Source organism: Propithecus coquereli, unplaced genomic scaffold (assembly GCF_000956105.1).
Source record: "Propithecus coquereli isolate 6110/MARCELLA unplaced genomic scaffold, Pcoq_1.0 Scaffold10, whole genome shotgun sequence".
Classification (NCBI taxonomy): Eukaryota; Metazoa; Chordata; class Mammalia; order Primates; family Indriidae; genus Propithecus; species Propithecus coquereli.
This window is the reverse complement of record NW_012133858.1, coordinates 8,289,925-8,301,812: the sequence shown is the minus strand read 5'-3', so window position 1 is coordinate 8,301,812 and position 11,888 is coordinate 8,289,925. Positions and strand designations below refer to the sequence as shown.

General features: G+C 38.2%; 1 protein-coding gene across 2 annotated transcripts in view; it reads right to left on the bottom strand.

The window, feature by feature from the left end:
* Nucleotides 1–2,443: 2,443 nt before the first annotated feature.
* Nucleotides 2,444–11,888, bottom strand: part of SENP5 (SUMO1/sentrin specific peptidase 5) — a 31,238-nt gene continuing 21,793 nt past the window's right edge. Inside the window, exons 6-9 of one of the 2 annotated variants that reach the window (XM_012641342.1) lie at nt 10,116–10,253; nt 5,772–5,855; nt 4,234–4,284; nt 2,444–3,329 (exon numbers count right to left, since the gene is read on the bottom strand). In XM_012641342.1, coding sequence (XP_012496796.1) covers nt 3,219–3,329; nt 4,234–4,284; nt 5,772–5,855; nt 10,116–10,253 — 384 coding nt within the window. In that variant the 3' untranslated portion in view covers nt 2,444–3,218. The remainder of the gene's footprint in view (nt 3,330–4,233; nt 4,285–5,771; nt 5,856–10,115; nt 10,254–11,888) is intronic. The other variant, XM_012641349.1, reaches the window with a different exon arrangement.

Here is an 11,888-nt window from a genome sequence, read left to right as displayed (position 1 = left end):
TGCCTGAAGGGTCTGACCCACCCAGACACCCCAGTTACTTCTTCTAACCCAGGGAAGCAGTGTACCACGACTGCAAAGAATAAGGGCAGCTCAGATTAGGCTAATGCTGACTGTGTCCCAGTTAGGTCTGTTATTGTTTTATTCCAACTATAAACTGAGGATGACCATGTTACTTATATTCAATGCTAAGTAGAAAATAGAATACAAAGGCAAAAATGTGCTTTGGGGATTATTGGCAGCAACTGCTTTTCCCTTTCTTAAGAGGCTAACTGAAAGTTGATTCTCTTATGATTCTTGAGAGAACTAAAAGTTGAATTAAATCTATATTCATTGCTATAGATTTAACAAAAGGAAAGACCACTAGAAAGAAGCAACTACAGCCTGATAAGTTTGCTGATGGAGAGGACCAGGCAGCTTGTGGAAAGTTCATCAGAAGTAGCTTTTAGGCGGGGCATGGTGGCTCACGCCTGTAATCCTAGCATTCTGGGGGGCTGAGGCAGGAGGACTGCTTGAGGCCAGGAATTCAAGACCAGCCTGAGCAAGAGCGAGACCCTGTCTCTACAAAAAAATAAAAAATTAGTCAGGCATGGTGGTGCAAACCTGTAGTCCCAGGAGTTTGAGGCTGCAGTGAGCTATGATGATACCACTGCACTCTAGCCCAGGGAAGAGAGTGAGACCCTGTCTCCAAAAAAAAAAGTAGCTTTTAGTTTGATAAGGCCTGTGCTTGACCCCAAAAACATAAGGTTTCTCCACTTTGTGGGCACCCGAACCGTTTAGTGCCAAGCTAATGACAGTAAAGCAATGCCTGTCTCTTTCACCAAGAGCCCAGGGTATATTTCAAAAATGCCTTTCTTACTAAGGAAGCAATTATTGCAAACATCAGGACAAAGGACATTCTAATCTAGGATTTGAGTTAAATAGAGGTTTATATACCTAATCACAAGAAGAAAGGGAAAAGCAACTATATGTGCCGAAACCAAGTTTCATAAATGGCAGAAACATTTAAAAACAGACTTTTAAAATGCAACATTTAAGCTAAACCATGCTGGGCAGTGCACCTCAAGATGCCCTATTAAGCTGGAAGTGAAGGAGTAACTGGATTTGGACAGCTCACCTAAGGGTCCCTATACTGGTCCCTGTATGCCTCAGTGCTGACACGATGACCATTTCCCAGATTGGAAGAAATGGCAACTCAAACTCTGGGCATTAGGATTCTTGCAGGAACACAAATCTTTTTGTCTCTTCTCCATGCCTGGTTCTGTCATTGAGGAAATCAGATACTTCCTCACACTGAAGTACAAGACATTTTGAATCGATAGCCTAGTTACTGGCTACTTTGGTATACCACCGCTCTCCCCCCCCAAAAATCAGAGGCAAATGTCTCGCATACAAATTTTGAAAAACCTCACATTTGTATATCTATGTCTGAAAACCTTAAGAAACATCTTCCCACTCTTGTTATCTTTCCTAATGCTGACACAACCCTACTTGTAGCAGCATAAAGTGCCTCTACTCTCAGTCTTTTTAACGACTTGAAGCACAATAAGAAATACTGACCTGGTTTTACACTCAGGAGTTTGAGTCTGGAGGACTCAGGAGAGGAAAGTGCTGGGGCTGCTTCCCAGTGTCAACACTGGCGTTGGGAACCCCACATGTAAACATGGTCTGACTCAGCCCTCAAATGCTGGCAGTCAGCCTTTTCTCAGCCATACCTTATAGCCAAGTTAAACTAAACATTTTAGCTTTTTCTTTTCAACACTCCAAACCCAACCAGGTATAAATTCAAGTATCTTTTGCCATTTAGTTGATATTTTTCAATACAGTCTTGTGAGTTTCTCACACATACATTTTTTGTTTTTCCTCCCCTGGTTTACAAAGAATGATTAGGTAGGTTTAACATACATCTTTCCTTATTTCTTTCCCTTTCAAATATGTCACAAAAGGCCAAATTAAAGATGTAAGATCCATTACTTTAATCCTAACGTGGCTAAGCATAAGGACAGGGCCACTTTGGCCTTTCCCGCAGAAGATGAGGTTCAATAGAAATGAAAAAAAGAACTATGCTAGAGTGTCAGGATTGCTCATGCAGAAGCCAAATGAGCCCTGCATGTTGCTGAGATCACCAAAGAGATAGGAGAAAAAAAAAACCCTAATATATTTGCTGCACTCCCATGGAATCAAGTTGTCTTTATAACCTTCCCTCTTCTCCCCATCCACCCTGCAAAAGACCTAAAGTCAGTCTTTGACTTTGAATGTTTAAATTTCAGATACCCTTGAAAGAGAAATGTATTTGGTAAATCTTAATCTCTTCCATATGGGAGGCAACACAAGGGAAATAACAACTTGCAAATTACTCTTAGAAAGGCTGAATTCTCATTTGGTTGACCATTAGTTTGACGGATGTTAAGTTTTTTAACAGGTCAAACCAGAAAAATCCAAGGAATTCAGTGTCCCAGCAAAAACCTTTATGAGATGTAGGCCATGTATTATAATCCTTAAAGCCACGATTGATATCTCTCATTTGTTAAGATAATTGGCCCCCAAGGTTGCTGTCTTTTTCTCACATCCTCACCAACTATTCCCAAAGCAGGTGCTGTGCTTACAAGTGGGCCTCCATAAACAGAACACGCCAGTCTGTTTATAGCCACTCCCATCTCACCCTTCAAAAGGAATGCATGTCTCCCTCTAAGACTCATTTGGAGAGGGAAGTCAGTGAAAGGTGTTGCTGGTAAATGTAAAACAGGACCGGCTTTATCAAAGCCACTCCCAGCTACCCTTTATGTCCCAGGGAATATCTACTATTCTCAGAGTTATGCTGTATCAAAAACATCTTGCATTTTTTTAGATTCTGGGATTAAATTTGAAACTTGTATTCAGTTCATGTCTAACTAAGTTTCAAAAGCTGCACCAAATCTACTAAGCTTTTTTAATACTCTTCACTGCATGCTCTGTCTATATGCATGCGTTTGGATAATAAATATTAAATATGGGGGATGCACAGAATCCATAAAATTAAAAATGAAACCAAACTGAACATTAAACGAAAGTACATGGTAGCTGGAGAAATGAGTAAGGGCAAAAAATAAATTTGAGGTAACAATAGTGGCCCAACACCACTGATCTGAAATATCTGTAAAAATTCAAATAAGTGTTTGGAGATTCAAGTAACAAACCATCTGCTCCAACTTGGTCAGACTTCTCAGAGTCCCTGCTGAGTTTCAGTCCATGAGCCGGCACTCACACAGCTCCTTGTAAATCCTCTTCCGCACTCGGGGCATGTCTTCTTGTGAAAACTGGAAAGGCTGCTCTAAGGCGAGGCACTTGCAGTACTGCAAAGGTCCCAGAAACACTTAAGTGGCATGGAGAGCTGAATACCCATCCATTATATCTTACCAGAGGCAGACCTAACAGGGTCTAAGGCAGCACCTTAAAGTTTGTTTAAACTTGTTGTAAAACACATTGTTTTAAAATATTTACCTACAAATTATACTCAACTTTCCAGGCAAGTGTATGGCTAGGGATCTTCCCTCCATCCTGACCCAATACTGTGAAAAGCAGCGACTGACACAGGCCTCAATTCCTCCCAAAGTGCACCCTGCTGACAGTGCAGCTAGACCTGACATGGCCTTAAAGTAGGAACTTGAATTTGTTTACAAACCCCAAACATTCATGAGATACACGAATGAACACATCTTCCAAGATCTTTGCAAATCTCTAAATTTATGGATTATACACTATAATTTCTTTCATAAATATATGCCTAACTGAAATTCTTCCATAGCCTTTTTAGACCTCTAAGAAGATCAAAACATAAGATGGCAGTTTTTAAATTTATTTAAAATCTAATTACTCTATGTCAGAGACCTGCAAGTTGCTCGCCAATGGTTAAGGAAAAAAAAAAGGTAACTCTGCAAAAGCCAGTGGCCTCTGATATGGACATGTTTTAGTCAGTGTCCAACGTGGTTTCCTAATAACCTCCAATAAGACACAGGTGATGCCCATTGCTCGTTCTTGGCCCTGGAAGGCGGTTCTTTCTAATGTTAACATCTGAAAAGGCAAGAACTACTGCTTCTCAACAAAAAGGGGGACGAGGGAGGGAAAGTACTAGATACTAGGTACTCTCTTGCTTGTACCTAGTATCATGTGCACATACAGAGACTGCCATCTCTCCTCTCTACACCCAACAAATTTAATTCACACCCTGTACATTCTGAAAAAACAGTATTTCTTTACCTGGAGCACAAAGACTCCACAGTCACTGTCATTTTTCTGTTGTGGAATACACTGAGGGGAAAAACAAAATGGTCATTAAAATAAGATCACGTACTCCTCCTTCAGGTAAGAAAAATTCTATTATGAAAAATGAGCAAAAGACAGGAAACTTGTCTCCATCCAGGACAGCTGGTATATACCTCTAGTATCTTGCATGTCTAATTGTATGGAGGCATCTAGCCACATAAAAAGAGCTATCAAGTGGCAACCACAATTTATAGGATAAACATTTTGCCCAAATATGAGAAATGGGAAAAAAATAACCTATTTTAAAAACATCCATCTGGATAATTGGTTTTGCTATCAATTCACTGATAATCGAGTCAAATGAAACTGTGGATCACAAAACAGAACACATGCCTGGACTCTGAATACTTAGATGGTAACAACTCTGCTTATCAGTCTACACTTTTTATCTCATATTACTCAACTGCATCCTATTCTTTGAAAGAAATCATGAAGGTAAACAGTATATTTTCAAAGAATTGGTTACTGTATTCAGCCTAAAGTGGGAATATCAAAGATCCTAAATTTAGAATGCCCAGATATTCTAGTTGGGTAAATTCAGAAAATTTACCAGCTCTGCTTTGAACTGGTATACTAGCTTATTCAAAACACAAAACTTATGGTAATTTTAAAATTTAGCATTTGGTTCAGTATAAGGATGAACTAATAAATCTTGTTGCTTTGGATTTGGGTTAAAGGTCTGTTTCAAGACCCTGCCTATAACATTGTGTCAATGACCCAGTGAGCCGTCTGGATCACTACCTGAGTTAAGGACCTGACTCTATTGATAGTTTAGATGTCCTTTTGGGGAAGGTCATACCTATGCATCCGTTTTTTCATCTATAGGATAAAAGATGATGTTCATCCCTAAATGACTCACCTACCTCACAGGTTGTAAGATCAAATGAGATCACAGACACAAAAACACTCTGGAAATAAAGCATTGATGACACAAGGTAAGACACTGGCAGTCATGACTGGATGAAGAGACTATGCCTAGGCAGTCTGTCCCACAAACAGCTTTAATGTCTATGGGCCAAACGTGTTGTGCATCCAGGTTGTGTTCAGCCTGAAGCACTCAGGCGACTGTCTTCCTCATATGCCTGGCAAGCAGCCCAGTGCACTTTCTCCCTGAGAGCATCGAAACAGTCATTTCAGCATTTCTCAAGGTCTATATGGGTCATCTGGAAATAAGAACCACAAGTCATGAGGCAGGTGCCACCCCCACCAAAATTTATTCTTTCAGTAGAGCAACCACATCATTAGCAACTGCCTCAGGGATGAAATGACTGAAGTTATTTGCTCCCAGCAAACACTGGGAAATCGAGCAGCTAGATGAATGCTAAACTGAGGTTTATTTTGAGCTGCCTCCCTAAAGCCTCCAGGCTCTTGGTGTCTCTGTCACCAGTCTTCAAATGCTCTTAAAGGCACCCACCCCTTAGATCATTCCATCCCCTGGACATGCCTGGGTTTCATTTTTATCACATACTTACCTTCGTAACAGCAGTCTGCCAACCCTGAAGAAATTCAGGTCTATTTTTTTCTCTGGCTTCAGTCAGCAAATACTTTCTTATATTCTGGTTAAAAAGAAACCACAACACAGATGCTGTGTTCCATCAGTCGGTGAAAAATGGAACATGCCCACAGCAGACAGAAGCAAAGGAAGAGGCTATGCCCCCATAATTGGGCAGAGAATGTATGCAATGAAGAGTTTAAAGCTGGAACTTTATTTCAGATCTTTCATTTCACGCTGTTAAGGAGGACTCAAACCTTCTGTACTCAAGGTATGCACTTAGACTGTGAACACTGGTATTTGTTTACTTAAAATGGTTTTATGAGATTGTTAGCCGTTTCCAGCAGTAAGTCAACTTGTTGCCTTTGAAACTTACATACTAGCAAGTCAAAAAGAAAGTCTTAATCACTGCCAATGTTCAATACAGGGAAGGAAACCAGGGCAGAACTCATTAATAACTAAAACTAAATGAAAAACATTCCAGGCCAGGGACAGTGGCTTACACCTGTAATCCCAGCACTTTGGGAAGGTGAGAGAGGAGGATCACTTGAGGCCAGGAGTTCAAGACCAGCCTAAGAGTGAGACCCTGTCTCTACTAAAAACAGAAAAATTAGCCAGATGTGGTGGTAGCATGCCTGTAGTCCCAGCTACTCTGGAGGCTGAGGCAGGAGAATCGCTTGAGTCCAGGAATTTGAGGTTGCAGTGAGCTATGATGCCACTGCACTCTAGCCTGGGTGACAGAATGAGACCCTGTCTCAAAACGAAACAAAAACATTCCAGCCTTAGATATACACTCCTTATTTTCGAGGGCTGCAGGGAAGGTAACATTTAGTTTCTGAAGAGTTATACTCAAACCCATTCTGAATACTCAATATGGTCAAGTCTACCAAGATGAAGCCTGCTGGAGTTTCAAAATGTCCCTAATTCACTCAACCTCTTTGTGCATCTTTCTCTCTCTACATCAAGGGTGAAGTCAGAGGTTATGTGAATTAAATACAAGCCCCTGAAGGTGGAATAGAAGTAGAAGCTACCTCCTTGAAGAAAACACATTTGGTGAAAGCAGATACTTAATATTTAACAAAGTCTGACTGCACGCTGCTCTTCTCCCTCCAAACAAGTAACTTCAAGTTCTCAGAATAAGCAGTATATGTAAATTCATAAATAAAATACAGGCAAAAAATATACGCAAAAAAGACATCCTTAAAAATGGTCACCTACTCAATACTTACTGAGCATCTACAATGTGTCAAGTGCTGGGGACACAGTAGTACATACAGCTGTTGAAGTCCCTGCTCTCATGTCTCACAGAATCTACACATTTGGTGATTGTTTAAAACATTTCCCATCAAACCTTTGGAAATACAGCACCCCTCCAACTCTCATGTAGAGCCACCCCTATGACCCCATATCCTCTTAACACAAAAAACAGCCTACCCACCTGCCTTGATGACTAAACTTGGTTCTAAATGACTTTTAGGTATCATCAAAAACAAGTCTGCTCTTAGGATCTTTTTGCAAATGTGCAAAATGATCAGGCCAATTGTAATTTTGCTAAAAAGGATAGAACTCTGCAGGAGGGCTTGGTCAAAAATTCAGATGAATATTTCCATAACTATGCAGAATCAGGCTCCAATAATCCAGAATCAACTTAGAAATCAACTGCCTGTTTTATAAACAAAATTCTGTTTAACCATCATTTACTCCATGAAGGTAAATGTCTATCTGGCCCTTCCCTGACTCCCCAGCATCAGTGCCTGGCACAAAGTAGAGGCAGGTAAGTATTAATATATCCTAGACAAAATGATCCTGACACCCCTGCCCTCCTCTGCCTGTCAGAATCTGACTCTTAAAGGCACTGTTATGGCTACATTTTTGTTTATATGTTTTCAAGTTTTTCTATGGAAACGATAATATACACAGGCTCTGGCAAGTACAGCGATGTGTTGGTTGAGACAGGCAAGCAATTAGGGAAGGGAACTGGAAAACACACTCACACCTGATATTGTACCAACTCTTCTGGGATGGAGTTTGAGAACTCTGGGCCAAGAGGGATTCCTCATTTTTTTTCCCCTCTGTATTTCTTAGTAACAAAAACCTGAATTTTGAAAACTTGATTTTTCTTGTAGTTTGTTTTCTTTATATTTAGTTTTTTAAATTACATTTTAATTAAACAATATAAGAATACATTCTCCTTGTAAAAAAATTAAAACAAGACCAAATCCCTTTAACTATTAGTCCTATTCCTTTCTACATTTACTCAAAGATAATCACTGATATCAAAAATGGTAAGCATCTTTTCATTTACAAATACATGTACACATATATACATATTGGTGTATTTGTATATATACACACATACATGTATGTGTGCATGTATTTTTTTTCTATAAACATATCACACTTTATCATTCTGTAACTGGCATTTTTAAATTTAATTATGTCTCGGACATCTTTCCATGTTAGGACATGAAGATCTACTGTATTTTCTGGAACTTCTACAGTCACTTTAACAGTAAGGATATACTGTACTATATTGTATTTAGCTATTCTCTTGGTAGAGCTAAATTTAGGTTGTTTTATTTTTCACTACTAGAAATAATGCTGCAAAAAACATACATCCTGGTACATACTCCATCTTTGTGTGCACATACAGGCATTTTTTTCCTAGTAGATACCAAGAAATAGAAATGATACGCAATAGGACATGCATCTTTTTAATTTATAAGGCACTTAGAACTGATTAGAATTGCAGTTGCCCTCAAGCAGCCATATCAATTTATACATCCCATAGAAAATATAAGAATGTCTATTTCTTTACACCCACATAAACACTTGAATATCAAATGGGCAAAAATAACCCTGATGTAGTTTTAATCTGCATTTCTCTTAGTTCTGGTTAGGCTGAACATCTCCCCATAAGTTCAATGGTTATTTGCATCTTTTCCTAAAATTTACTGTATTGTCACTTGTCCATTTCTATTAGGTCTTTTTCCCTTATTCATTTGGAGGAGTTCTTTATATATTCTGGATAAGCACTGTCCATGATATATATGTCACAAACATTTTCTCCAAGTCTGTCGCCTGTCTTTTAACTTTATGACATACCAGAAATTTTAAATTATGAGATGGTTAAATTTTTCAAAATGTTTCTTGTGTCTTTTTTGGGTTCTGTGTAAGAAAGCTTTCTCTACACCAAGAATACAACATCTTTTATATTTTATTCAAATACTTTTTACAGTTTCATATTTTGTAGTTAGGTCTTTATTCCACCTGGAATTTGTTTTTATAAGTAGTATGAAGGAAGGTTCTATTTCACTTTTCCAATTAGACAGCTAATTCTCCCACTGCCGTAACTGAATAGGTTTTCCTTTCCCAAGTTTATCATATACTAAATTCCCATATATCCATGAGTTATTTCTGGACTTTTTATGCTGTTCCACCAATCTACTTGTCTATTCCTAAGCCAATATAAACATAGCTTTAATTACAAAAATTTTGAAACATGGCTTGACATCTAGTAGAGCAAGTATTCCTTCCTTCACTATTCTAGTTCAAAATTGGTCTAGCTACTCATGCATATGAATTCTGCAATATGAATTCTAGGGGCAGCTTTTTAGGTTTCATTCAAAATCCTGTTGGGAAATTGATTAGGACAAAAATTGGCATATATTATTTTGGAGAGAACCGGTCTCTTTCCAATATTGAGTTTGCCTATCTCTCCATCATTCAGATTTCTTTAAAATATTTAAATAAGCCTTAGAGTTTTCATCATAAAGAACGTCCACATTTCTTGCTAGGGTATATTCCCAAGTTACTTATGTTTTGTTGCTTTTGTACATGGAATCTTTTGTTTTCAGCTACATTTTCTAACTGGTTCTTGACAGTGCAGGAAATTAGGAAATCTACTGATTTTTCTTGCTTTTGTATCCCATCATCTTACTGAACTGTTATTAGCTAAACTCTAACGTTTTGTCAGTTGATTCTCTTGGGTTATAAATTATTCTAAAGAAGTTATTTTGAAGATATGAGCCAATTTTAGCTCTAAGAGAAACCAAGGAAAGCATAAAACAATCTGACAAAATCCAAATAGGGTATGTCAGAGGGGAATCTGGACCTTACAAAGCTACCTCTCCCTAGCTGAAGAGTCCTCTCATAGTCCTTTTGTCTGCCAACATTTCAGAGGGTTTTCATGACAGAAACTGTTCCTCCGTGGTTCTGACTTCTACTGTTCTGTCTAGAGCTAAGATAAGGTGCTATTTGGCCAATCACAAGAAAAATGAAAAAAAAAAAACAAAAAAAAAAACCACGCAATATATTAACTTACCTCTACACAAAACTTAAAATGAATGCCTTGGGAATCATAAAATGAAATAATTCGATTAGAGAGTGTCACAGTAATGAGAGACCAGTGGACTTCCAGGTGAATAGGAATCAACAGAAGACTCTTTTTAAACAAATCCACCTGATCAAGAAAAGAGAAAGAAATGCAGACATCACCACAGGCTATCCAAACAAACAACAAACAGCAGCTTCCACTTACAGACCTCTGACCTGCCCAAGGTTATAAAAACTAGGAAGCAGTGAACCAGAATTTGAACCCAGGTCTTACTCTAAGCCCATGCTTGTAACTAAGCCATAATACATAACAATAATAAGAAAAATGAAGATATAGAAAGTACTATTTTCCACTTAACCTACCTAAACCTGTGCTTAGCAACTGCCTGATATGCCTTGGCTCCTTATTTTTATGCTTACTTTTCTTGTGGTACCCATTTGACCTAGATTTAACTCCTGTTTAGGAAAGAATCATGGTATTAGAAAATAGTATAAGGTATAAGTCTTCCATCTTTCTACAGACTTGGTATAGTAGTTAAGATCAGGGGCTCTGAAGCAAGTCTGCTCAAATTCAAATTGTGGCTCTTCCACTTATTGGCCAGATGACTTTGGCAATCTTCTTAGCCTCTTTGTGCCTTGACTTCCTCACCTATAAAATGCATAAAACAATAGTACCTACCTTATGAAGTTGTTGAGAGTAATAAGAGAATACATGTAAAATGCATAAAACTATGCTTAGTACATTATGAGTAGCCAATAAATCTTAGTTATTATCATTATTACTCCCTTGGGTCTCTCAGATGTTGAAATTGAGAAAAACACCCTTGATGATACTTTATACACCCTTTATATCCAAATACATCCTTTACAATCCTAATGGATATCCTTTACAATCTAGAAATATTTGGCATTCTACTCAAAATTCCAGTTGTAGATCAGATGACAAAGTAGTAGGTGCTCAATAAGCATTTGTAAAAGGTAAATGAATTTCTCATTCAGGTATTTTTTGAGAGTATTTTAGTGATTCCTTGGGTTAAAACATTTTAAACTGTATCAGATTCTCAGAGGCCAACTGCAGTGGCTCACGCCTGTAATCCCAACACTCTGGGATGCCAAGGCGGGAGGACTACTTGAGGCCAGGAGCTTGAGACTGGCCTGGGCAACATAGTGTGAGACTCTGTCTCTACAAAAAACTTAAAAAACAAAATTCTCGGAAACTAATTTCTCATGCCTTCCTTCTTGCTTTCTATTTCATACCCAGATAATGTCTTGCTCTAAAGGAATCTTTTACTAGTCTCCATGACCTTGGAGCAAAGCACTTCTGCTTTTCAGTTCCTCCATCCATAAACCTGGGAGTAAGGTAGGCAGCAGAAAATAGTAGACAGACTAGATAACTGGTCCTTTCCAGCTCAAAAATTTTGAGCCTCTAAAACAAGGAATCACATTTAAAATATAGTCTTAAACAAGACCAAATTTACTTCCTTCTCAAAAAGAAACTTGTTCCTCTTAATCATAAAATATATTTTTATATAAAAATTAGAAAACACAGATAATCAGGTATACTTCATATATTTTTCCAAATCTTCTAACACATTAATTTTCTTACACACACACAACTGTATACAGGTTAAGCATCCCTACTCCGAAAATCTGAAATCCAAAATGCTCCAAAATCTAAAACTTTTTTAAGCACTGACATGATGCCACTGATTGTCCAGATTGGTGGCTGAGATAGTGACATCTTTGCTTTGTAATGGTTCAA